Here is a 27,672-nt window from a genome sequence, read left to right as displayed (position 1 = left end):
GCCACCTTTTCATAGAATTTCATGGAATTTACAGTGCAGAAGGAGGCCATTCGGCCCATTGAGTCTGCACCGGCTCTTGGAAAGAGCACCCTACCCAAGGTCAACACCTCCACCCTATCCCCACAACCCAGTAACCCCACCCAACACTAAGGGCAATTTATCATGGCCAATCCGCCTAACCTGCACATCTTTGGACTGTGGGAGGAAACCGGAGCACCCGGAGGAAACCCACGCACACACGGGGAGGATGTGCAGACTCCGCACAGACAGCGACCCAAGCCGGAATCGAACCTGGGACCCTGGAGCTGTGAAGCAGTTGTGCTATCCACAATGCTACCGTGCTGCCCCTTTTCAATTATATCTCACCTTATCAGCAAACGCATTATAGTTCCAGACACAACCACACTCAGCGATGGGAGCGTGATACCTTCAGCTAACTGAATATTTCAAGTCGCACAATAATGCCAACTGCATTCTGAATTTTGGAACACTTTTTAGGAGAAAGCCAAGGTCTATCGGCTGTTCATTTGGCCAAACAGGCAGCACTCGAGGAGCATTATTTTTTAAAAAGGAGGAGAGAGGTGGGTAAGGTTTAGGAACAAACTTCCAGAGCTTGGGCTGGAAGCATTTGAAGGCAAAATTCTTATTCTTGAAAAGTGGAGGAATTTCAGCAATTGACTTTATGCAGAGATGGGTATTAAGGAAATATTGCTCACTCCCTTTAAGTGGAGCAGTCCATGAGGCTCCATGTTACAGACGCTGTGGTGGGGGAGGGGAGGGGGGGGGGGGGGGTTTCAGTCATGAAATGGTTTCATATCTGCAAGGGCACAATATTCAAAGAATCGAGCGCGCAGCCTGTCAGGAATAAGGGATAGAGTTTCTCCGTGAATCGATCGGTGAAAGTGTACAGGTGAGACATGTCATCGGCATCGTACAGCGAGACCTGTCCTGCCTCGTAATCCAAGTACACTGCCAGCTTTCGGGGTTTGGTTCGGAGGGGGAGGGCGGTACGAGTTGTGGTGGGAGTAGTGTATTCCTCCTTCAGCCTCCACAAGGCCCAGACCCCAGACTGGGGGTCGGGCGAGAAGTCCTTCTTTCGCGGCACCGAGCCTTTTGCCACTCCCACGGCCCAGGTGCTGTTCTTGCCCACCTCCACGGCCCAGAGGTGCCTGCCGGTTTTGAAGCCCTGGCAGGCCAGGACGATGTGCCAGTTGGTGAATCGCGCGGCTTTGTCAGGGACCGACTGCTTGATGTCGACAAATCGTACCCGGGTCTGGGCATCGGACAGGACCAGTCTGGGGTGCGCGGTGTTCGGATCCAGGCTTAGAGCAGCTGGAACTGAAGGGAAAGCAATGTTAGAATGCTGGGGAAATAAGCCGTTTAATGGACCAGCTCTCTGCAGCTTTGCCTGCGGACATGAGCCGGAAACAGAGTTGACCTCAGTAGCAGCAGCCACAGCATGGGCCAGCGATGAACATCAAACACACGACACAGATTGCAAAGGGAGTGATTCACTTTAGTAATTCAATTGCGCTTCAGCCTATTACAGACCTTTCTCTCCTGTCATTTCTCTGCCTGCCTTTCTCCAGCTTCACGTGGGCTTAAAAGCTGCTCATCCCCAAAAAGACATCTTCCCAGTACTAATGAACGGTCAATAACTTTGTTTCCATTAGCAGGGGAGACTAGGACGCGGGGGCACAGCCTTAGAATAAAAGGGAGTCACTTTAGAACAGAGATGAGGAGAAATTTCTTCAGCCAGAGAGTGGTAGGTCTGTGGAATTCATTGCCACAGAGGGCGGTGGAGGCCGGGACATTGAGTGTCTTTAAGACAGAAATTGATAAATTCGTGATTTCTCGAGGAATTAAGGGCTATGGGGAGAGAGCGGGTAAATGGAGTTGAAATCAACCATGACTGAATGGTGGAGTGGACTCGATGGGCCGAATGGCCTTACTTCCACTCCTATGTCTTATGGTCTTAACCTGTCTCATTTGAGCACAAAACCCAATCTGGTCAGGTGAACTTTTCGCTTTAGACCCTGACCAACATTACTCATCATCAACTTCAAATGAAGATCAAAATTAAGCAGTGCTGTAATAGCAGCATTTAGTCCAAAACAGGATGTGTCCAAATCGCCCTAATGGTACTTAACACCCTTGGATAATGCCCAACATGCTGCCTCTTTCAGCAGTTGCTGTTTGCATTTGAGATTATCAGGTAAATTGAGGGAAGCAAACATATTTTGACTGCAGAAGGTTGACCACAGAGTGACATACTCCTGTCAACAATTAAGAATACAGGATTTAAACAATATAGAAATGCAATTAATTTAAGAGAAATAGGTTTGAGGATAGGTGAGCCTTATTTTAAAAGCAATGACAGAAGAACGTGAGATGTACTTTCAGGGTTAGTGAATATATAATAATCAATGATAATAATCTTTATTATTGTCACAAGTAGGCTTACATTAACACTGCAATGAAGTTACTGTGAAAAAAACCCTAGTCGCCACGTTCCGGCGCCTGTTCGGGTACACAGAGGGAGAATTCACAACGTCCAAATTACCTAACAGTACGTCTTTCAGGACTTGTGGGAGGAAACTGGAGCACCCGGAGGAAACCCACGCAGACACAGGGAGAACGTGTAGACTCCGCACAGTCTGTGACCCAAGCCGGGAATCGATCCGGGGGCCCTGCCGCTGTGAAGCAACAATGCTAACCACTGTGCTACCATGCCGTTCCTATAATCATAGGAACATAGCAGTTTACAGTTGTCATGTGAGAGTACCGTTAAGAAATGGGTGTTTAAGAAATGTACCTTGAAGAAATGGGTGATGGCTGACATCAGTGATGTCAGAGTGTGGGTGGAGCTGGGCTGTTTGTCAGCTTTCTACTTTCGTTTTAGGCTGTTTGCTGCAGGGTGTGTTTTAGTTTCGTTTTCAGAGCTGGATAGCTGCAGTCATGGCCAGAAGGGGTATTAGTCGCTCTCTCTGTAATCTAAAGACTGTAAATCAATCCTTTGGTGATTTAAAACTAATAACTGCTCTCAGTAGTGACTTTAACCTGATGTGCTTCTGTTTAAAGGTTTTTTTAAAAGTCTTATGGATGTTAAAAGGACAGCTTAAGGATTACTTAGTGTTGTAGTCTTTGGGGGTTATATTTGAATTGATGGTTGCTAAGATATTCACTGCATGTTTTAAAAAGAATAAACACTGTTTTGCTTTAAAAAATACTTTTCCATTTCTGCTGTACCACACCTGTAGAGTGGGCCGTGTGCTCCCCATACCACAATCTATTAAAAGTTGCGGGTCAGGTGAACTCCATTGTACACTTTGGGGTTCTCTAAACCCTGGCCTATAACAAATTGGGGGCTCGTCCGGGGTAAAAGTCTATCTATTGGATTCGCTTAGTGAACTTAAAGACGGTGAGGGGTGAGCATATTGTGGGTGCTTTTCAGGTGTGTTATTTCAGTTAAGTAGGGAGTGTGTTGTGGACAATGGCTCTTTCAGAGGCTCTGAAGATTTTCGGGTAGAGACAGTCACACGCAGTACCTTATGGACAGAGACTAAAAACAGAATGTTAGATTTGGCAAATACATTGCAGTTAACATTACCTGACAAAATGTGAAAAGATGAGGTAATTATGGCGGTGGCTAAGCATTTAAAGTTGCCTGAGATACAGTTTCACTCATTGGAAATGGCAAAAATTCTGTTACAAATTAAACAAATGGAACACGAGAAAGAATTAAAGCAGCTTGAATACGAAAGAGGAAAAAGAAAGATAGAGAGCGGAAAAAGAAACAGAAAGAGATAGAGGAAAAAGAAAAGGAGAGAGAAGAAAGGAGAAAAGAAAGAACAGCCCTGGCAGAACAAAAAGAAAGAGAAAGGGAGATACAGATCAGTTAAAAAGACAAACAGAGAGAGTTTGAACTTCAGAAAATGGCCATGAAACATGACAGTCATTTAAAATTGGCAGACGTAAAGGGAAACATACAGTTGGATGATAGTGATGAGGGTAGTGAGAAAGAGCGTCAAAGTCAAAAGCTTGGTGGGGATCTATTTAAATATGTCCAAGTATTGCCAAGGTTTGATGAGAAGGAGGTAGAAGCCTTTTTCATTTCATTTGAGATGGTAGCTAAACAAATGAAATGGCCACAGGACATGTGGGTATTACTGATTCAAACAAAGCTGATAGGTAGGGCTAATGAAGTGTTTGCATCACTACCGGAGGAGGTATCTGGGAAGTATGAGGAGGTGAAAAAAAACATCTTGGGTGCATATGAACTAGTGCCTGAAGCCTACAGACAAAGGTTCAGAAATTTAAGGAAAGAATTTGGTTAAACATACATCGAGTTTGAAAGGTTCAAACCGAGTAATTTTGATAGGTGGAGAAGGGCTTTGAAAATAGACCAAACATATGAAGCTTTCAGAGAAATTATACTTTTGGAGGAGTTTAAAAATTCAATTCCTGATGTAGTGAGAACTCATGTGGAAGAGCAGAGGGTTAAAACAGCAGAAATAGCAGATGATTATGAATTAGTTCATAAATCAAAGTTTGGTTTCCGACATCAGTTTCAGCCAGTAAAGGATAAAAACTGGGAACATGGGAAATACTCAAGTGGGAAAGGTAAAGGAGATCTGATGGGAGATAATAAGGAGAGTGTACCTCAGATTAAAAAAGAAATCCAGGAGGGTGGAAGAGACATGAAAAGTTTCAAATGTTTTCACTGTAATAAACTAGGCCATGTAAAGTCACAGTGTTGGTGGTTGAAGAAAAGCACTGGGAAAGCTGATGTGGTAAAACAGGATAAGACAGTGGGGTTTGTTAAAGTGGTAAAGGAAAGCCCAAGCGAAGCGAAAGATGTGCAAAAGATTATACAGCCTGAACAAGAGGTGATTGATTAGAAGGTGCCAGATCTCTTTAAAGAATTTACTTGTGTGGGTAAAGTTTACTCATGTATATCAGGAGGAGCAGGTAAAGAAGTCACAATTTTAAGAGATACGGGAGCTAGTCAATCTTTAATGGTAAGAGATGAGGGGTTATGTAGTTTGGGAAGAATTTTGCCAGAAAAGATGATAATATGTGGAATTCAGGGTGAGAGGAGTAGTGTTCCATTATATAAGGTAAGGTTGGAAAGTCCAGTGAAGAGTGGTGAAGTGGTAGTAGGAGTAATAGAGAAACTATCTTGTCCAGGAATACAGTTTATCTTGGGCAATGATATAGCTGGATCGCAGGCGGGAGTGATGCCTACTGTGGTTAATAAGCCAGTGGAAAATCAGATAGCTGAAGTGTTGAAGGACGGATATCCTGGGATTTTTCCGGATTATGTAGTAACATGGTTGCAAAGTCACAGGTTAACACAAGAGGAGAAATCAAAGAGTGAAGATGAAGTTGAAGTGTAATTATCAGAAACGATTTTTGATCAGATGGTTGAAAAAGAACAAGAACAGGTGGAGGATGAGCCCGATATTTTTAGTTCAGGAAAATTGGTGGAGTTACAACAGAAAGATGTAGATATAAGCCGGATGTATCAGAAAGCATACACAGAATCTGCGTGTATACCAGAGTGTTATTACCGTAAAAGGGATGTCTTGATCATAGATCATAGAATTTACAGTGCAGAAGGAGGCCATTCAGCCCTTCGAGTCTGCTCCTGGAAAGAGCACCCTACCCAAGGTTAACACCTCCACCCTATCCCCATAACCCAGTAACCCCACCCAACACCAAGGGCAATTTTAGACACTAAGGGCAATTTATCATGTCCAATCCACCTAACCTGCACATCTTTGGACTGTGGGAGGACACTGGAGCACCCGGAGGAAACCCACGCTCACACGGGGAGAACGTGCAGACTCCGCACAGACAGTGACCCAAGCCGGAATCGAACCTGGGACCCTGGAGCTGTGAAGCGATTGTGCTATCCACAATGCTACCGTGCTGCCCATAATTGATGAGAAAATGGAGACCTTTACATATGCAGGCGGATGAAAAGGGGGCAGAAGTTCATCAAGTAGTAATGCCGGTAGGGTATAGAAAAAGGTGTTGCGAGTTGCAAATGAGGTACGAGTGGGAGGTAATTTGGGAATAAAGAAAACTCAAGCTAAAATACAAAAACATTTTTATTGGCCTGGACTACATAACGATGTAGTTAAATTTTGTCAATCATGTCACACATGTCAAATGATAGGAAAACCTCAAGCAGTGATAAAACCAGCGCTCTTAATACTCATTCCAGCATTTGGGGAACCTTTTCCAAGGGTCCTAATTGATTGCGTAGGACCACTTCCTAAAACGAAAAGTGGGAATCAATATCTTTTGACTATAATGGATGTGTCTACTAGGTTTCCAGAGGCTATTCCAGTACATAATATTACAGCTAAAAACATTGTGGAGGAGTTACTTAAATTCTTTACTAGATATGGACTACCCACAGAAAATCAATCGGATCAAGGATCACATTTTACCTCAAGTGGATAGCTTAGGAATAAAACAATTTAAATCAACTGTGTACCATCCAGAATCGAAGGGAGCGTTAGAAAGGTGGCATCAGACATTAAAGACAATGTTGAGGGCTTATTGTCATGATTATCCAGAGGATTGGGATAAAGGAATTCCATTAAGGAATTCCAGGGGCCTCACGGTAGCATGGTGGTTAGCATCAATGCTTCACAGCTCCAGGGTCCCAGGTTCGATTCCCGGCTGGGTCACTGTCTGTGTGGAGTCTGCACGTCCTCCCCGTGTGTGCGTGGGTTTCCTCCGGGTGCTCCGGTTTCCTCCCACAGTCCAAAGATGTGCGGGTTAGGTGGATTGGCCCATGCTAAATTGCCCGTAGTGAAAGGTTAATGGGGGGATTGTTGGGTTACGGGTATACGGGTTACGTGGGTTTAAGTAGGGTGATCATTGCTCGGCACAACATCGAGGGCCGAAGGGCCTGTTCTGTGCTGTACTGTTCTATGTTCTATTTGTACTGTTTGCAATTAGGGATGCACCTAATGAATCAACCAAATTTAGTCCTTTTGAGGCAACAGGACCACCTAAATTGATTAAGGAAAAATTGGTGTGAGAAATCGGAAATTACGGTTTACATGTCAAATTTTATGGAACAATTAAATAGAGCGAATTGGTGAATTGGCTGGACAACATTTAAAACATAGAACAGTACAGCACAGAACAGGCCCTTCGGCCCTCGATGTTGTGCCGAGCAATGATCACCCTACTCAAACCCACGTATCCACCCGATACCCGTAACCCAACAACCACCCCCCCCTTACTTTTTAGGACACTACGGGCAATTTAGCTGCACAAAAGTTGCACAAAATGTGATGAAACCGGGTACTGGACAAGAAAACCAAAGTTCGTGGTTTTGTCTGTGGAGATAACGTTTTAGTGTTGTTACCAGTGGGAGGTGAACATTTAAAAGCAAACTTTTGTGGACCTTATCAGATTGAAAGGAAATTAAGTGAGGTGAATTATGTGGTAAAAACACCAGATAGAAGGAAGACTCACCGAGTGTGTCATGTGAATATGCTTAAAAGGTACTTTGAAAGGGAAGGAGAGAAAAAGGAGGAGGTTTTAATGATTCTAACTCAAAGTGACAAACCAAATCCAGATGACTGTGAATTTGACATACCTCAAATTAAATTGGAAAACGAGGATGTTCTTAAAAATTGGGATAACTTGTTGAGTTGCCTTCCAGAGGAAAAACAGACTGACCTGAAAGTTATTGATATCACCTGGGCAAGTTTGCAGAGATAAATTGGGAAGTACTAAAATGGGTACACATGATGTAGATGTGGAAAATGCTGTTCCAATCAAACAACATCCATACAGACTTAACCCTTTAAAATTGGCACAGGTTAACAAAGAGATTGAGAGTATGCTTTAACATGGCATAATTGAAGTGAGTTGCAGCCAATGGAGCTCACCCATAGTGATGGTGCCTAAACCAGATGGTACCCAACGGTTGTGTGTGGACTATAGAAAGGTTAATGCAGTTACAAGAACGGACTCTTCTCCTATCCCACGTTTGGAGGATTGCATTGAGAAGGTGGGACAATCAGCTTTTATTTCCAAACTGGATTTACTTAAAAGGTTACTGGCAGGTACGTTTATCCGAATGGGCGAAGGAGATTTCAGCTTTTGTGACTCCAGATGGTATGTACCAATTCAAAGTTATGCCATTTGGCATGAAAAATGCACCAGCCACATTTCAACAGTTAACTAACAAAGTTGTTTCAGGATTACCCAATTGTGCGGTACACATCGACGATCTGGTCATTTTCAGCCAGACATGGAGAGAACATTTGAAACATCTGATGGAGTTATTCGATCGACTTCAGGAGGCGGATCTGGTGATAAACCTAGCCAAAAGTGAATTTGGGAAAGCTCAAGTCACTTTCCTTGGCCATACAATCGGACAGGGTCGAATGGTCACACGGGATGTGAAACCAACAGTTATTGAGGAATTTCCAATATCCTCAAGACGAAGGGAAATAATGCGATTTCTTGGCATGAGTGGATTTGATCGAACATTTGTGAAAAGGTTTTGTAGCGTGATTGCTCCACTGATGGACTTGCTGAAGAAGCGTAAAAAATTTCAGTGGACGGCGGACTTTCAACAGGCATTTGACTGCCTGAAAGCTGTGATAACCAATGCTCCTGTGTTGGAGAATTACAAGGGACTCTGTGATCAGATTGAACTAAAGTATCTGACTTTAAAAGAGAAAAGAGACTGTCAATCGAGAAGGATTTCAGTTGGAGGAAGAACAAAAAAAATGGACTATATTATTATACCTGATTACGTATTGTTTTTTTTTGACACAAAAAAGTATATTTACTGTGTGCATTTCTTAAAGAATAGTGAAAAGGTGAAAAATGAAACCATCTTGAAGTTGACAGGTTTTTTTTACTGGGGGGAGGTGTCATGTGAGAGTACCTTTAAGAAATAGGTGTTTAAGAAATGGGTGCTTGTCAGTGATGTCAGAGTGTGGGTGCAGCTGGGCTGTCTGTCAGCTTTTTACTTTTGTTTTAGGCTGTTTGCTGCAGGGTGTGTTTAAGTTTCGTTTTCAGAGCTGGATAGCTGCAGTCACAGCCAGAAGGGGTATTAGTCGCTCTCTCTCTGTAATCTAAAGACTGTAAATCGATCCTTTGGTTTTTTAAAGTCTTATGGATGTTAAAAGTCAGTTTAAAGATTACTTAGTGTTGTATTCTTTGGGGGTTATATTTGAATTGATGGTTGCTGAGATGTTCACTGTATGTTTTTAAAAGTTTAACTTGAGTTCATAGAATAAACATTGTTTTGCTTTAAAAAATACTTTTCCATTTCTGCTGTACCACACCTGTAGAGTGGGCCGTGTGCTCCCCATACCACAATCTAGTAAAAGTTGTGGGTCAGGTGAACCCCATGATACACTTTGTGTTTCTCTAAACTCTGGCCCATAACACAGTATAAAATGGCTATTCTGCCCATCGTGCACTTTGAAAGAGCTGTCTGATTAGTTCCACTCCCCTGCTCTTTCTGATCGCCCGATAATTCTCTCCCTTTCAGTCACGTACTTAGTTAATTTCCTGAAAGTCATGATTGAATCTGCTTCTACCACCCATTGCAGACCTGAACTCATTGTTTTTTTAAATATAACTTTAGCGTAGCCAATTCTTATTTTTTTCCAATTAGGGGTAATTTAGCGTAGCCAATTCACCTAATCCATCTTTGGGTTGTGTGGGGTGAGACCCAGACAGACAAGGGAAGAATGTGTAAACTCCACACGGACAGTGACCCGGGGCCGGAATCGAACCCAGGTCCTCGGCGCCGTGAGGCAGCTGTGCTCCCCTTAACTCATGGGTTTAAAAAACAAAATCTCCTGGTGTAGCCTCTGGATCCTTGTGGATCTACCTAACACCTCTGTTCACCGGTTATGTCAACCCTTTCGTCAGCGGAAGCACTTAGGGCTGAATTCTCCGCTGTCGAGGCGCTCCGTTTTGCCGGCAGCCGGGGGTTTCCCGACAGCGTGGGGCTGCCCCACAATGGGAAACCCCATTGACCGGCCGGCAAAACGGAGAAGGCCGACGGCGTGCTGGACCAGAAATCTGGCGCGGCGGGACGGAGAACCCAACCCACAATCTTAATTTATCCAATCAAACAACGACTTAACTTTGGGCATCTCTATTCGAGTGTCCCTGCGTCTCCACTGTTCCCGGGAGAAATACACTCCAGTGGCGATTGGCCCAAATCCCCCTCCGTCCCTACCAAACGTTACCTGGATGAATCAGCTTCAGCATCCGTTTCCAAGCCATGAACTGCAGAGGGCCATTAAATTCGCCGGGGCCCAGATCGGTGGAGATCCTTGTGGGCTTATTAAACTGCACTGTGGACCTGGGCAAAGTTCAAAATGGAGAATATAACTGAGATTAGAGAGTAGGAGGGCAGCTGAGAACTTGACACAGAAAGTTGACCCACGGATAAAATTAATTGACACGGAGGCTCAGATTTCATACCTAATAGGTGCCTCAGAGACTGTGCACCAAATTCCACAGAACCGTAGAATCCCTACGGTGCAGGAGGCGGCTATTCGACACAACCAGTCTGCACCAACCCTCCGAAAGAGTACCCTACCGAGACCCATTCTCTCTCTCTCCCCCCCCCCCCCTCGCAACCCTGTCCCTGTGACCCCTAACCAGCACATCTTTGTGACACTTAACGGGCAACTGTATCATGGCCAATCCACCTAACCTGCACGCGTTTGGACTGTGGGAAGAAACCGGAGCACCGGGAGGAAACACCGGCAGACACGGGGAGAACGTGCACATTCCACACAAGACAACCACCCAAGGTCAGAATTGAACCCGAGTCCCTGGTGCTGTGAGGCAGCAGTGCTGACCGCTGTGCCACCCCTCCAAGGTGGCCATTCTGATTGAGGGGCCAAAACGTTGACATAGCAGATCAAAGGAAAGAAAATCTTGCATTGATAGTGTGCCTTTCTCGGCTTCGGGTCATCTCAAAGCACTTTACCGTGAATTCTGCACTTTTGCACTGCGGTAGAAGCAAGATGCACACAATGCGTGTATCAACATTCTGCAAACAGCAATGAGATGACGATCAGATTTATTTTTTTAAGTTCACTCATGGGCTGTGGGCGACGCTGACTGGACCATCATTTGTTGCCCGTCCCTAATTGCTCGGAGGGCATTTTAAGAGTCGCCTACATTGCTGTGGGTCTGGAGTCACATGTAGGCCAGACCGGGTAAGGACGGCAGATTTCCTTCCCTAAAGGACGCGAGTGAACCACATGGGGTTTATGTGACAATCATAGAACATAGAACAGTACAGCACAGAACAGGCCCTTCGGCCCTCGATGTTGTGCCGAGCAATGATCACCCCACTCAAACCCACGTATCAATCCTATACCCGTAACCCAACAACCTTACTTTTTAGGACACTATGGGCAATTTAGCATGGCCAATCCACCTAACCCGCACATCTTTGGACTGTGGGAGGAATCCGGAGCACCCGGAGGAAACCCACGCACACACGGGGAGGACGTGCAGACTCCACACAGACAGTGACCCAAGCCGGAATTGAACCTGGGACCCTGGAGCTGTGAAGCATTTATGCTAACCACCATGCTACCGTGCTGCCCGAAATCGACAATGGTTTCATTAGACTTTCCATTCCAGATTCTGGATTTTAATTTTTGGTTAAGGGGCGAGTGTGGGAAGGTAACTAGGGAGAGCTTCCCCCCGCCCCCAGCTCTTCTTATGTCCATCTGAGACCACCAGACAGGGTCTCGGTTTGTGACCTCACCTGAAAGACGGCTTTTCGGACAGTGTGACCCACCCTCAGTGCCGCGTTGATGCTCATCACTAGGCTCCAGCCTCTGATGCACATTCGATGGCACTGGCATGGGCTCCTTCCTGGGGTCACCGGAACTAAACACAACACTCGGACATAATGGCCGGAATTCTCTGGTCATTGCGATTCAATTTGCCGGCCGACAGTGCCTCCCTGCCAGCGGGTGGCGAGGTCACAATGGGAAACCCCGTTGACAATCGGCGTGAAGATAGAATCCAGCCGCCCGCCATTCGAGAAACACGCAGCTGGCAGGCCGGAGAATCCCGCCAATTATACAATAGCATGTCTATGAATATCAATAGAGCCACAGGAGGACGCATCAAGAGATTTAACTGTGAGCTGAACATGGTGAAGAAAAGGTCACATACCTGTCAAGAATACATTTGATGCCCTAAAAAAAAAGGATAATTTTATTATAGAGAGCCGGAGAGATGTTTAAACTATGAGAAAAAAAATCCTTCAGCAATCAGTTCTATTTTGCTGCCCTTAAGGTTTGATTTGTAATTAGACACGGGCCGAATTTTCTCACCCGCCCACTGGCCTCAGAAGGGTCTTTGTCGCAATTGAGGCTCTGGAAGGGGCAATTATTGGGCATCGAAGCGCTGTTTCCTGTCCAGCCTCAATTTTTAAGTTGGCAGCAGAATGTCCCAAGCTTGGAGGAAGCCTGAAGATAAGTGGGCTTAGGTCTCAGGTGGTAAGAGAGGGGTGGGGGGGGGGGGGGGGTGGAGGGGTGTGGGGGGGGGGGGGGCGGAGAGGAGGCCTCCATCAGAAACCCCTTTCTAGCTTTGGGCTCCGACCCCTCGTGGTCCTGGGGTCGCCGGGGCTCCCTTCCCCACTTCTCTCCGGCCACTTCTCCAAGACCTCATTTCCAACCCCCAGCTCCCTCACCTCCTCCCTGAGAAAACCCACCTTTTTGACAGGGACTTAGGCCCGATCACCTTCATGCGTTGCCCCTTCCATCCAATGTAGATCCTGTCGCTAACACTGTTGCTGGGTAAGCAGACTGATTGGCAGCTCTCGAAAGCGAGACGTCCTCCCAAGTGGGGAGGCTGAAGTCCCGCCTGCAGCCAATTTACGCTCACTCGAGTGTGAAATGGCTGTGGAGTCGGTCAGGATGTTTTCTCTGCAGAACAGTGACAAATAGGATTTAACCCTGAAAAATGTGAGGTGATGCATTTTGGGAGGACTGACTGACAATGAATGGTATGAAGTACAGAGGATCAGACAGACGTTGGCGTGCATGTCCATAGATCCCTGAAGACAGCAGGACAACTAGATAAGGTGGTTGAGAAGGCATATAGTACCCTTGCCTTTCTGAACCGAGGCATAGAATATAAGAGCGGGGAGGTCATGATGGAGCTGTATAAAACACTGGTTAGGCCCCAGATGGATTCCTGAGTGCCTTTCTGGTCACCACACCATGGGAAGGATGATATTGCACTGGAAAGGGTACAGAGGAGATGCACCAGGATGTTGCCGGGGGTGGAGTGTTTCAGCTATGAAAATAGAGGATGGTCAGGCTGGGGTTGTTGTCTTTTGAGCAGAGAAGGCCGAGGGGAGACCTGATTGAGAGAGGATTTGAGGAAACACTTTTTCGGCCAGAGGATGATGGGAATCTGGAACTCTGTATTAGCCGTGGCAGATATATAAGAGCAGGGAGGTTATGGTGGAGCTGTATAAAACACTGGTTAGACCACAGCTGGAATACTGCGTGCAGCTCTGGTCACCACACATTAGGAAGGATGTCATTGTACTGTAGAAGGTGCACAGTAGATTCACCAGGATGCTGCCCGGGCTGGAACATCTCAGCTATGATCATAGAACATACAGTGCAGAAGGAGGCCATTCGTCCCATCGAGTCTGCACCGACCCACTTAAGCCCTCACTTCCACCATATCCCCATAACCCAATAACCCCTCCTAAACTTTTTGGTCACGAAGGGCAATTTATCATGGCCAATCCACCTAACCTGCACGTCTTTGGACTGTGGGAGGAAACGGGAGCACCCGGAGGAAACCCACGCAGACACGGGGAGAACGTGCAGACTCCGCACAGACAGTGACCCAGCCGGGAATCGAACCTGGGACCCTAGCGCTGTGAAGCCACGGTGCTATCCACTTGTGCTACCGTGCTGCCCTATGAAGAGAGGCTGGTCAGGCAGGGGTTGTTTTTCTTAGAGCAGAGAAGGCTGAGGGGGGGGATCTGAATGAGGTGTATAAAATTATGATGGACACAGATAGGATAGATGGTAAGAAACCTTTCCCCTTAACAGAGGGATCACTAACCAGGGAGCATAGAATTAAGGGAAGGGGAAGGAGATTAGAGGGGATGTGAGGAAACGTATTCGGCCAGAGGGTCTGGAGCTCACTGCCTGAAACGAAGGTAGAGGTGGGAACCGTCAACATTTAAGAAGCTTTTCGATGAACACTTGAAATGTCATATCATACAAAACTTTGGACCAAGTGCTGGAAAGTGGGATTAGAATAGATAGGTGCTTGATGGGCCGGTAGATATGATGGGCCGAAGGACCTTTCTGTGCTGTAAAAACTTTGTGACTGTATAGTTTTATTTTGCATCGGGTCACATTCGGGTGAAGCACAGGTAGCGACTAATAAATTCTAAACCTCAAAAGTTCACATACCGAACCTTTTCTTAGCTGACACATTTTACATCTAAACATTATTCTGGACCCATGTTGTTACATTTTGTCTTAACATACTCGTTCATGGGATGTGAGCCTCATCGGCAAGGCCCAAATTTATTGCCCATCCCTAACTGCCCTTGGGAGGGTGGCGGCAAGCCACCTTCTGAAACCATTGCCGTCCTCGAGGTGGGTGTACATCATCGGTGCTGCGAGGAAGGGAGGTCCAGGACTGTGAGCCAGCCAAAGCGAAGGAATGCAATGTAGATCCAAGTAAGGCGACATAGTAACTGCGCGAACACTCTAAATGGTGGGGTCCCTGTATACGTGCTGCACCCCTTGCTCTTTTGAATTGGTAGAGATTGTGGGTCTGGAAAGGGCTGTCAAAGGAGTCTTGGCAAGTTGCTACAGTGCACCTTATAAATGACGCACTGTGCTGGTCAACCGGGCTGCTTTACCCTGGACAGTGTCTAGCTGCCAGAGTGTTTTCAGAGCTGCGCTCATCTGGGCAAGTGGAGTGTATTCCATTCCATAGACATAGAACTCCTACAGTGCAGAAGGAGGCCATTTGGCACGTCGAGCCTGCAACGACCCCCTGAAAGAGCACCCTACCCCAGGCCCATTCCCCCACCCTACCCCCGTAACCCCATCTAACCTGTACATCCCTGGTCGCTAAGGGGCAATTTAGCATGGTCCAACCACATCTTTGGACTGTGCGAGCAAACCGGAGCACCCGGAGGAAACCCATGCAGGCATAGGGAGAACGCGCAAACTCCACACGGACAGTCACCCAAGGCCGGAAACGAACTCCACGATGATGTGATTGAATGAGGCTGGTCTCAACCCATTCAAACTTACCCACTTACACAGTATTAAAACTGGCCACAATGTTTCTGCAACGGAGGCCGGAATTCTCCAGCCGTTGGGATTCCCTGATCCCGCCAGCAGTGCACCCCACTTCCCCCCCCCCCCGCCACCCCTCACCCAGTCGGTATCCCGGGCGACGTGGGATGGCTGCGATGGGAAATCCCACTGAGAAACGGCGCTAGCAGGGAATCCCGCCGTCAGGAAGTGCCACGCGGCCGAGAAACTAGTGGCCCGGAGAATCCAGCCCGTAATCTTTATGCCGGTCAACTGATGTGAGAACTCGCTTGCTTAATGAAAGAGTGGACAATGTACCTGCAGGAGATTGGTATCTTGCAGGGTCAACCTCCTCTGCATTTCTGTCAGAGTTTGCTGAAAGGCCACTTGTTGTTCAGAGATTTTGTTCAGGTTTTCGGTTATTTTTTGTAATATCGCCTCCTCCTTTTGCTGCAGTTTTGTTTTCAGGTCCTTTTCCTCTTGATGCAGAAACTGGTGCAATTGGTCGAATTTGGACGCAATGTTATTCCGCAGACCCGTGGCTTGTTGCTGTTAAAGTGAATGGAAACTTGCAGTCAAAAGCACCGTTACAGCAACGTGCTCCAAGGCGACTTAGACACATGATCATCAAACCGAAACTTGCTGATGGGCCGCGCAACGAGATATTCGGACAGGTTTCAAAATTTTCTAAAACTCATACTTAAAACTCATACTTCTAAAACTCATACCCAAAAAGTGCAGTATTAAAATTGATTAAAATTTGTAATTAGGCTAAAGGTTAACCAAAGAAAGGAAGGTTTTAAGGAGCCTCGAGGGGTGGGGAGAGATGGGGGAGGGGAAAGCGGATCGATGGAAGAAATGAAAATGAATTGATAGAAATAAAAATGGGGTGAAGGTGGAGGAGAGAGTGCACAGACTGAAGTTGGTGAACTCAATGTTAAGTCCGGAAGGCTGTGACGTGCCTAATCGGAAGAGGAGGTAGGTGCTGTTCCTCCAGTTTGCACCGGGCTTCACTGGAAAATTACAGCAGGCCAAGGACGGACATGTAGACGCGAGAACAGGACGATGAGTTGGAATGGCAAGCGGCAGGAAGGTCCGGGTCCTGTTTGCGGATGGGCCAAAGGTGTTCTGCAATTGTTGGACATAATACAAGTGCACAAACACTGGAATGATGGGTAAGCGGGATGTGTCGCAAGTCAGGGTACGGAGAGTGGATTTTTGTAGGCACTCGTAGTTCAGGGACGAGTTCAAGTTTAGGGAGGTTGGTCGGTGGAAGGTCGGCTAGGAGACCATTGGAATAACTGGCTCCATAAACAGATCAGAATTACAGACATCACATGGCGATCAGCTCTACAATTTGAAAACTGAAATGAAAATGAAATGAAAATCGCTTATTGTCACAAGTAGGCTTCAAACGAAGTTACAGTGAAAAGCCCCTAGTCGCCACATTCCGGCGACTGTTCGGGGCGGCTGGTACGGGAATTTAAACTAACTGAGACGATTAAACGGGCACTAAATAACTTAGTGCCATTCCCCTGCCTTTTCCCCATACCCCTGCTCATTACTTGAATAGAAACAATTATCCAATGCCCTCTCGAACACCTCGATTGAACCTGCCACCACCATACTTCATAGAACATAGAACAGTACAGCACAGAACAGGCCCTTCGGCCCTCAATGTTGTGCCGAGCAATGATCACCCCACTTAAACCCACGTAACCCGTATACCTGTAACCCAACAATCCCCCCATTAACCTTACACTACGGGCAATTTAGCATGGCCAATCCACCTAACCCACACATCTTTGGACTGTGGGAGGAAACCGGAGCACCCGGAGGAAACCCACGCACACACAGGGAGGACGTGCAGACTCCACACAGACAGTGACCCAGCCGGGAATCGAACCTGGGACCCTGGAGCTGTGAAGCATTGATGCTAACCACCATGCTACCGTGAGGCCCCTTCCTTCCAGGCAGTGCATTCCAGACCCCAACCACTCGCTGGGTGAAAAAGTTTCTTTCACACCAGCTTTTAACCTTTTTCAAAACATTTCAAATCTATGCTCTCTCCTTCCTGATCCTTTTACGAAGGGGAACAGTTTTCGGCCTATCTATTCTGTCCAGCGCCCTCATGATTTTGAACACCTCTCTCCGCCTTCTTCTCTCCAAGGGGAACAGTCCCAACCTCTCCCAATCTATCCTCGTAACTGAGGTTTCTCATCCCTGGCTTGTCAACCTCTTCTGCTCTCTCCCCAACGTGTTCACTTCCTTCCTACAGTGAACTGTACAGAATTGCACAAAATATTCCTGCTGAGGTCCAACTCGTGTCATGTTTGGATTGGTACTTTTCACTACATGGCTGCTGGTGGGTTTATTTGGTGTGTGGTACCTGGAAATGGAGACACCTGGGATGAGTGGAGGACTGGGGTTGCATGGGTGCGCATGCAGCCAGCCACGGTTGGTTGTGGCAGTGACGCATGGGGTGGAGGGGAGGGGGTTGGTGGAGGACAAAAATTATGAAAGGTAAGGGAAGCACCACAACCAAGTTGCCAAGGCTGGCGAGACGAAGAGGGGCGGCACAAGGGAATCGGCTTAACTCTCCACCTGATACACGCATTGCCGTCTTCTCCTGTGAGATGGTGAAGACCAAGTAGGCTCCCAAGAAATACCATGTGTCGCGAAGGTCGGCCGGAGTGGGGATTGAAGGTGGGTCCTGGGAAAATATTGTAAAATTCTAGAAACTTCCATTGACAGCTTTTGGGTTTCTACGGTTAATAATTGAGCCATGCAGATCAAGTAGACTGGAGCATCCATTCCTTGTTGTTACATAATTGGATGAATTTAGCTAGATTAGAAACCTGGACAAAACAATTAGCTCCAGTGGCCCTGGACCGCAAAGGTGAAATATCAGTCAGAATGTCACCTCTCGATCATGACTTTTGATGAAAAGTGCCTCGAGCCAATGAAGCGGATAATCGTATTTGGGATACATCTGTGGGATCACCGGATAAGGGGTAGATCAAACACCCCTCACGATTGTTTCACCATTTGATTCAATTATGATTGACCTATACCTCAAATCCATTTTACTGCCTTTGCTACATATCCTTAGATACTTTTATTCCACGATCACAGTCTTAAGCGAAACCTCAGTTGAGCTCCAGCGCTCACTGCTTTCTCCTGAACAGCTTTTGAATACCTTGGCAGCACTCGGTCATTATTGAGGCTTAAACAGTAGATGTTTTGGCAAAGTGCTGAGATGTGCTTGGAATGAGATCGATCTACTCAACTTCTCCGTGATTAAGCCAATTTCGCCCCCAGCTCACATTGGCGGTAATGAAAAGTGTTCACAGTCGCGATAAATGTGGCCAAAAAATATGAACCGGAGAAAGGGTTCGGGAAGGAACATTGAAATGTGTCTCAATGGTTAAAAATGAGCAGAGGAAGTTCTAGTTACTTCAGACTTTTATTATTTAATACTATTTATAATGCTGTACCTTAATGTGGACATTTTGCAACTTTGGCTTTACACAGTGGGATTGTCAAAATCAGTTTGCTCCTTTACAAACGATATGAATTAATTTTGTTGACTAACTCACAGACCTATATAAAGTACATGCAAGCAGTGTAAGATAAACTGGAACACACTATGCAGTATCAGTTTTGTACACTACAAATGTGTACACGAGGCAATGTTAGTCAAATTTGGTTCTGGCCAATTTAATTACATCAGAAAATATTTCCAAGGGTGCACGTGTCTGGGGTTGCATGGGCGCGCATGCTACGTGGCGCAGTTGTTAGCACTGGGACTACGCCGCTGAGGACCCGGGTTCGAATCCCGGCCCTGAGTCAATGCCCGTGTGGAGTTTGCACATTCTCCCCGTGTCTGCATGCGTTTCATCCCCACAACCCAAAGATGTGTAGGTTAGGTGAATTGGCCACGCTAAATTGCCCCTTAATTGGAAAGAAAATTGGGTATTCTAAATTTAAAGAAAAAGAAAATATTTCCAAGGGCTCAGGGTAACTCTGTCAGTGTTCTTCAAAGTCGGGGGCGCGACCTGCGGATGGGTAGCGGGCGGGCGTCAGGAGGGTCGCGGAGCCGTTGACCGCCACGCTCCCGATCGCGCAAATCCCCGCGCAGCAGCCGGCTTTTCATAACACCGGCTGCAAGCAGCCGCGAACATGTTAACCGATAATTGGGCACACATGCGCGGTGCGGCCGCTATTTTAAAAAATGGTTGCGGGTTTTTGTTTTACAAGTTCTGTAGTGGTTTTTATTCATTTATTTTATTCATTTAATTTTTATTTTTTTGATTTGTTTTATTCATTTTTTTTTTACAAGTTCGGGGAGGTTTTATTTATTTTTTGCCATTATTTTACTCACTTTATTTTTTATTTTTTTTACAAGTTCGGGGCGGGGGTTTATTTGATAAAAATTTACAGGAAAAAATTTCAGAACTTTGGACAGATGGAGACTCCATACTTTCCGACACCGGAAGGCTTCACCTTCATCCAACAGGTTCCATTGGAGGAGGGTGTACGAGGGCCAAAGGGACCCAAAACCATTTCCTCCATTTTTATCAGCAGCAAACAAGGTAAGAGAAAATGGTGGGTCGCGCAGGTCGGCCGGCGTGGGTCCCGAAGGTCGGCCGGCATGGGTCGCGAAGGTCAGCCGGGTTGGGTCCTGAAGGTCGGCCGGCGTGGGTCCCGAAGGCCGGCCGCGTGGGTCCCGAAGGCCGGCCGGCCGGCGTGGGTCCCGAAGGTCGGCTGGGTTGGGTCCCGAAGGTTGGCCGGGTTGGGTCCTGAAGGTTGGCCTGTTGGTAAAAATGGGTCCCCAGAAAAAAAGTTTGAAGAACACTGATCTATGTTCTATTTCGTACCTCTTTGTCTTCAAGCAATTTTGTTGATGAGTTTGGCCTCTTCGCTTGTGAATTTCCTCATGTTTTAGTTTCCCCCTCTCTCTCTCTCCTTATCTCTATACCATAGAAATGTACAGCAGAGAATGAGGCCGTTCAGCCCATCACACCTGTACCGTCCCCTTAAAAGTTGTGCTTCGTCCCGCGTTTCTCTCTCTCCGTAATCTTTCAGGGGTTTCTCATTCTCAAGTACCTGCCCAATTTCCTTTTCAGGTTGTTTATAGCCTCAGCTTCCGCACCTTCTCAGCTAGAGCGATTTGCAATCAGGGCCAACCAGGCACTTAACTGGGCAAGCGACAGACCCTTTCCCAGGATCAGGGACCCCAGGGGTGGGGGGTGTGGGGGTCAGAAGTGCCACCCACTGAGAGCCGCCAGCCAATTAGAGGTTGGCTGACGATGCTTCGTTACTCAGCAGCGCCATCAGTGAGGCATGGCTGCGGCCGGTAATGCAGCCACAGGAAGCCCATTAGCACCAAGGGTGCCAGACCATGGGCGAATGATGGAGGGAGGGGGCATCACTGGGTGCAGGAGAGGGGGGAGGGGGGGTTGACAGAAAAAGATGGGAGGCTGACTCTGAACTACCACAGCCCCCACCATCGCACTTTCCTGATGTCAAGTCCCTGAGCACCTCAGGATTTATTTTTTGGCCTTTCTGGAAGGCAAGCCACCACCTGACTGCCAGCGGGGACAGAATAAGACCTTCAAGGGCAACTCAAAAGGATAAAAATACATTATAAATGGAGGTACTTAAAAGGTTGGCAACCAGATTAATCACCCAGTTTTCATGCAACGTTCTGCAGAGGAAAGTAAAGATGGAAAGTGTGGATGCGCTGGCCAGAATCTTTTAAGAGTTCTCAGGTACTGGAGTGGTACTTGAAAAGTAAAGGCTATGGACGTAATCTTACCTCTTTTTTTGCCAATGTGAATGGATTATCTAAAGGTGGTGGGGGGGTGGGTAGTGGGGGGGGGGGGGGGGGGATGATCAATCATTAAGGTTTGATAATGAGATTCTAATGTATTATAATGCTTATAATAGGCAGGGGGCGAGGCCAAGCGAGGCGAGACTCCCCATCGATGTAAAACGCGATTCGGACCTCTCCCAAAGTTTTCCACTCCCGTCACTAAACCCACTCGAAAAGAGCGGGAGTAATAAAATCGCGGCCTATAAATTTTAACTCCCCGATTCCAGAATGGGAAAGATGTGTAAAACCACGACAGCGGCTCCGTCAGCTTAACTTCAATGGTGGGTCCATTACTGGAGGCACTTGTCCGAGATACTTGGCACTCGGAAAAGCACGAGTTAAAGTCGGCATAGAATCATTTGAGCCAAATCCGGTTGGGCTAACTTGACCAAGCCATTTGGTGGGGTGATGGGCGAGGACGGATAAGCAGGGTGCGGCTGACATTACGCGAGTGGATTTTAGAAAGGTGTTTGATAAGCTCCCACAATAGACTTGCCTCGAGAGTTGACTCCCATGTAATTAAAGGTGCAGTGGTGTGTTGGCACAAGGCTGGCAAAGGGCCAGAAGGCATTGGTGAATGATTATTTTTCAGATCGGAGACGGTGGCCTTTCCCCAGGGCCTGATTGCAGGGCCACTCCTCCACATACACCAGTGACCTGGAGGCGAGCGTAAAGGACATCTTTTCAAAATAAAGAGACTTTGCGAGAATTCGATAAACAAATGGAACGGGGAGTCGAAATTTAACAGAGAGAATTGTGAAGTCGTTCATTATAGAATCATGGAATCCCCACGGTGCAGAATGAGGCCATTCAGCCCAACGAGTCCGCACCGACCCTCCGAGAGAGCACCCTAACCTAGGGCGACTCCCCCGCCCTATACCCATAACCGCCACCTAACCTTTTGGACACTAAGGGGAAATTTATCATGGCCAAACTATTTGCACCGTCTTTAGACTGCGGGAGAAAACCGGAGCATCTGGAGGAAACGCATGCAGACACGGGAAGAAAGTACAAACTCCACACAGACAGTAACCCCAGACCATTGTGTAAGAATGTGAGAAGAATAAATACAAATGAAGTGGTTTAATTTTAATCAGTAAGCAATAATGGGGACACCCGGGAGTGTCTGAACACAAGTCTTAGAAGGTGGCAGGTCTCATTGAGATAACTGCTTAAAAACAATCCTCAGTTTTATAAAACTGAAAACATTGTATGCTGTATCAAAACCTTCCATGGATTCTGAGCGACCTCTATCAAATCTGTGCCATCCTCTTTTCTCTAAGGAGAACAATACACTTTCTATCGTGTCTATTCAACCCGGGGCGGAGAGGGGCGGGGAAGGAGGATCTCCTCGTGAACCGGCTCCTGGGCCAGGCGAAACTTGCCATTAACAGGCCCAGGCAGCGGGCAATCGAGGGGGGTCATCCACCCCAACTGTCTGCCCCTCTTCCGCGGCCAGGTGCCCCATGCGGTGTCCACTGGCACCATCGAGGCCTTCCGTACCCAGTGGGCACCGCAGGGTCTGGGGTGCTCTCCGACCCTTTTAATCACATGTTTTTTAAGGTTCAATTAATCTTTGTTTTTGTGCCCCTTCGAGGAGTGGCCCCTTTTGATTTGCCCCTTAATTTGTTGCATTAGTTTAATTGGTTGAATTTCAAAGGAGTTCTAAGGAAATAGGGAAGTGTCTATCACATACTTACAACGTCCCTTTTAGGTTACTGTGTCAGAAGACTATTCCCATTTCAGGACCAGCTGAATGATCATCTAAACGCAAAGATCACTCTCTGACAAAAACATCCCCTGTTCTGGGTCAGTATTCACATGCATGGCACTGCAACCCTGTACTGAAGAAGGACTTACCTTCAGCGTCTTTATATCTGCCTCTTCTTCCTTCTGACTTGTGCACATCGCCTCCATTTGCTTCTGAAGCGAATCCATGGCTTCTTTCAGCATTCCCTGGAAGGCAGGCATTTTAACAAGGGAATCGTCAAGCGTTTTCGATGGGCAGATAGAAACAATCTGTTGCCACTGATCATGGGAGTTCACTCTCTGGGGCAGGAGTGAGGAAATGGGCGAAAGGTGATCGGTAAGGAAAATGTTACGTCACACAGATTATCATTAGAGCAACGAATGCTTTGTCAAACTGGGTGCTTAAGGCATGATTCGATGCAATTGTTCAGGGGAAAAAAACGATCAATTATAGAAGCAAAGGTACAGGTCAGCGAGGAGAGAATAGGCTGTTGGTGTTAAGAGGTTTTCAAGGTAGAAACACCATTATGGAATCGCCACCTGTGCTTCGATATCCTGAAAGAGAATATTCCCTGATGACACGATACATGACACTAATGCTTTATTCGTTAGATAATGGTTTTGTTCCTGTCTTATAGAACATACAGTGCAGAAAGAGGCCATTCGGCCCATCGAGTCTGCATCGACCCACTTAAGCCCTCACTTCCACACTATCCCCGTAACCCAATATCCCTTTGGTCACTAAGAGCAATTTATCCTGGCCAATCCACCTAACCTGCACGTCTTTGGACTGTGGGAGGAAACCGGAGCACCCGGAGGAAACCCACGCACACACGGGGAGAACGTGCCGACTCCACACAGACAGTGACCCAGCGGGGAATCGAACCTGGGACCCTGGTGCTGTGAAGCCACAGTGCTAACCACTGTGCTGCCACGAATATGCTGAATATGGTACAGATGTACTTCTTTTTGAGAGGAGGGGGGGGGGGGGGGTGGTGGTATGACTGCAATTCCTCCAGTTCTACAACACTCCCAGATTTCTACATTGCTCCAAACCTGGCACATTCCCAACTTTCAAAGACCCGCTTTGCTGTTGGTGGTTGCGCCCAAACATGATGGAATTTCTTCCCCTCCTTCCTACCTCTCTGTTTGTCTCCTTCAAGCCACTCACCAGCTACTTTGAACAAACTTCATGTCAACTCTCCCAATATCGCCTCATTTGGCTCGCTGCCGAATGTTGTCTGACAATCGCTCTTGAGAAGCTCCTCCGGATGGTTTATCCGGCTGAAGTCACTACACAAACACATATTATTTCTTTACTTGTTTTTTTTTCCTCTTTATTCTTTCATGGGATGTGCATGTCACTGGTGAGACCAGTGTTTGTTGCCCGTCTCCAATTGCCCTTACACTGGATACTTTCCAAGCCATTTCAGGAGTTGGGGGGGGGGTAAGAGTCAACCACATTGTGGACTTGGAATCACATGTAGGCCAGACGGCCTAAGGATGGCAGATTTCTTTCCCTAAAAGGGGTAAGTCATGAACCAGGTGGAGTTTTTTTCCCAACAATCCATGGAGGTTTTATGGTCTGGCGGACAAGCTTTTTAAACAAAAATTCTAGATTTATTAATCGTAAACTCAATCAATTTTCAGCCGATCTTAAATCAATTCCCTCAGCTACCATGGTCCCCAGAACATTTGCTTAATCCGGAGTTTAATCCAGACAAATGTGAGGTAATGCATTTTGGAAGGTCTAATGCAGGTAGGGAATATACAGTTAATGGTAGAACCCGCAAGAGTATTGACAGTCAGAGAGATCTAGGTGTACAGGTCCACATCACTGAAAGGGGCAACACAGGTGGAGAAGGTAGTCAAGAAGGCATACGGCATGTTTACCTTCATTGGCCGGGGCATTGAGAATTGGCAAGTCATGTTGCAGCTGTATAGAACCTTAGTTAGGCCACACTTGGAGTATACTGTTCAATTCTGGTCGCCACACTACCAGACGGATATGGAGGCTTTAGAGAGGGTGCAGAAGAGATTTACCAGGATGTTGCGTGGTAAGGAGGGCATTAGCTATGAGGAGCGGTTGAATAAACTCAGTTTGTTCTCACTGGAACAACGGAGGTTGAGGGGTGACCTGATAGAGATCTACAAAATTATGAGGGGCATAGACAGAGTGGATAGTCAGAGGCTTTTTCCCAGGGTAGTGGGGTCAATTACTAGGGGGCATAGGTTTAAGGTGCGAGGGGCAAGGTTCAGAGGAGATGTACGAGGCAAATTTTTGACACAGAGGGTAGTGGGCGCCTAGAACTCGCTGCCGGAGGAGGTGGTGGAAGCAGGGACGACAGTGACATTTAAGGGGCATCTTGACAAATACATGAATAGGATGGGAATAGAGGGATACAGACCCCGGAAGCGTAGAAGATTTTAGATTAGGCGGGCAGCATGGTTGGCACAGGCTTGGAGGGCCGAAGGGCCTGTTCCTGTTCAGGCCTCTCTGGATTGCTAGTCCATGAGCCGCCATCTCCCCCTTTTCAACCATGTGGTACAGAAGAGGCCCTTCGGCCCATCGAGTCTGCACCGACAAAAAATACACTAAATCTACACTCATCCCACTTTCTAGCACTTGGTCCATAGCCTTGAATGTTAAGCGCTCATCCACATAACCTTTTAAAATATTGTGAGGTTTCCTGCCCCTGCTACCCTCCCAGGCAGTGCATTCCAGATGTTTTATTGAGTTTTTAAAAATTCCACCATCTGCAGTGGTGGGATTCGAACCCCAAGCCACACAGAGGATTACCCTAGGCCTCTGGATTACTTGTCCAGCAGTGTCACTGCCTCCTCTATACACGCTGCCACAGTCCCAGAGGACCATAGGCTGCTCTCGTCTTTGCGAGCTGACTGGTGGTGATTTAATCTGAGGGTCGTCACACCTCAGGCGAGGGGCAAGGTTGAGAAGACGTGAATAATCTCAGCCGGTACGGGAATTGAACCCGCACTGTTGGCGTCGCTCCGGATCACAAACCAGCCGTCCAGCCAACTGAGCTAAACTGACCACCCTTTCCAGAACCCGCCCACTTTCTGGTTGAAATGTTTCTCTGTCCTCCATGTCCCTCACCTGAAGATTAAGATGCCCCTTCTCCTCGTTATTGACCCCTTCAACCCCTGCCTCGGCAATAAGTGATATCAACAAGCGCAAGAACGGCACGGTGGTCAGCACTGCGGCCTCACCACGCCAGGGACCCCAGTTGAATTCCGGCCTTGGGGGTGACTGTGCGGAATTTGTACGTTATCCCCGTGTCTGCCTGGGTTACCTCCGAGTGCTCCCGCTTCCGCCCACAGTCCAAAGATGGTGCAGGTTAGAGGATTGGCTGTGCTAAATTATCCACTAGTGTCTAAAGATGTGAGGGATAGTTGGGGGGGGGGTTAGGGAGATAGGTGGCGCGATTCTCCAAAATGGAGACAGAGTGTTCGTGCCGGCGCGTTTCACGATGGTGTGAAACGGGCGCGGGGACAACCGATTCTGGCCCCGGGCCAACTCCGCACTGGAGCAGTTCACGCCGCTCCAGCCTCCCTTACCGACACCAAATGGGCGCCACGCCAACTCACGCATGCGCAGCTGGGCCGCACTAATCTGCGCATGTGCAGTGGACGTCTTTAGCGCGCCGGCCCCGGATCAACATGGCGTGGGGGTTCAGGGGCCGTCCATGCAACAAAGTAGGCCCGGGAGGGAGAGGCCACCCGCCGATGGGTAGGCCCCGATCGCAGGCCCCCCTCAACCCCCCCCCCCCCCCCCCCCCCCAGGCCACCTCCCGACTCTTCGCTCAGAGTTCTGGCCGGCAGCGACCAGGTGTGGGCGGCGCCGGAGGGACTCTGCTTTTTCCGCGCGTCCGCTCGGTCCACGCGGGCCGGAGAATCGGCAGCCCCGCCGCGTACAGCGGCCTGCGACACGCCAAACGCACCGGTGCAAATGGCGCCGATTCTCCGCACCTCGGAGAATCGCGCGCCGGCGTCGGGGCGGAGTGGCGCGGTTACGCCGATTCTCCGGCCCAGCGCGGGGAATCGCGCCCAGGGTGCGACCTAGGTAGGGTGCTCTTTCTGAGGGACACCCGGTACAGACTCGATGGGCTGAATGGCCTCCTCCTGCACTGGAGGGGTTCTATGGGGTTGGTGAGTTACCTTGTAGAGGTCGGCGGCCTCCTGGATGGGGCTGACGGTGTGCGGCTTGTGGACCCGGGACAGGGAGCACACCACACAGATGGCCCTCTGGTCCTCCTGGCAGAACAGCTTCAGCCCCTCGCCGTGCTCCAGGCAGAGGGGCTCGGTGCCGGCCGCCGCCTGCCCCCCGTCCAGCCCCAGCTGCCTGACGCCCGCCACAATGTTGGACACGAAGTGGTTGGGCCGGACGTTCCTCTGGGTGAACTGGCTCCGGCACTGCGGGCAGCTCACCTTGCCCCGCAGCGGAGTCCAGTAGCCCAGGATGCAGCCCCGGCAGAAGTTGTGGCCGCAGTCTATGGTCACCGGGTCGGTGAAGAAGTCCAGGCAGATGGGGCAGATCGCCTCGTCTCTCATGCCCCCCAGTACTTTAGACGCGGCCATTGCGGCGGCCAGCTCCCTACAACTCCGCAACTTTCACTTTCATCCAACCAGGAAGTGGGTGGCAGGGAGGAACCTTCCTGGAGCACAGGGTGGCTGCAG

The 27,672-nt window shown here is 48.0% G+C and overlaps 1 protein-coding gene across 1 annotated transcript; it reads right to left on the bottom strand.

The window, feature by feature from the left end:
* Nucleotides 1-228: 228 nt before the first annotated feature.
* Nucleotides 229-27,654, bottom strand: LOC119976190 (E3 ubiquitin-protein ligase TRIM39-like). Its single transcript, XM_038816502.1, has 6 exons — nucleotides 27,154-27,654; nucleotides 23,086-23,181; nucleotides 15,666-15,896; nucleotides 12,214-12,236; nucleotides 10,254-10,369; nucleotides 229-1,338 (listed from the first exon to the last, which is right to left on the bottom strand). Exons 1-6 carry the CDS (start codon nucleotides 27,571-27,573, stop codon nucleotides 812-814), a joined length of 1,413 nt encoding a protein of 470 aa, XP_038672430.1. The 5' UTR covers nucleotides 27,574-27,654; the 3' UTR covers nucleotides 229-811.
* Between the last annotated feature and the right edge of the window lie 18 nt (nucleotides 27,655-27,672).

Source organism: Scyliorhinus canicula, chromosome 13 (assembly GCF_902713615.1).
Source record: "Scyliorhinus canicula chromosome 13, sScyCan1.1, whole genome shotgun sequence".
Taxonomy (NCBI): domain Eukaryota; kingdom Metazoa; phylum Chordata; class Chondrichthyes; order Carcharhiniformes; family Scyliorhinidae; genus Scyliorhinus; species Scyliorhinus canicula.
This window is presented reverse-complemented; position numbering and strand designations above follow the sequence as displayed.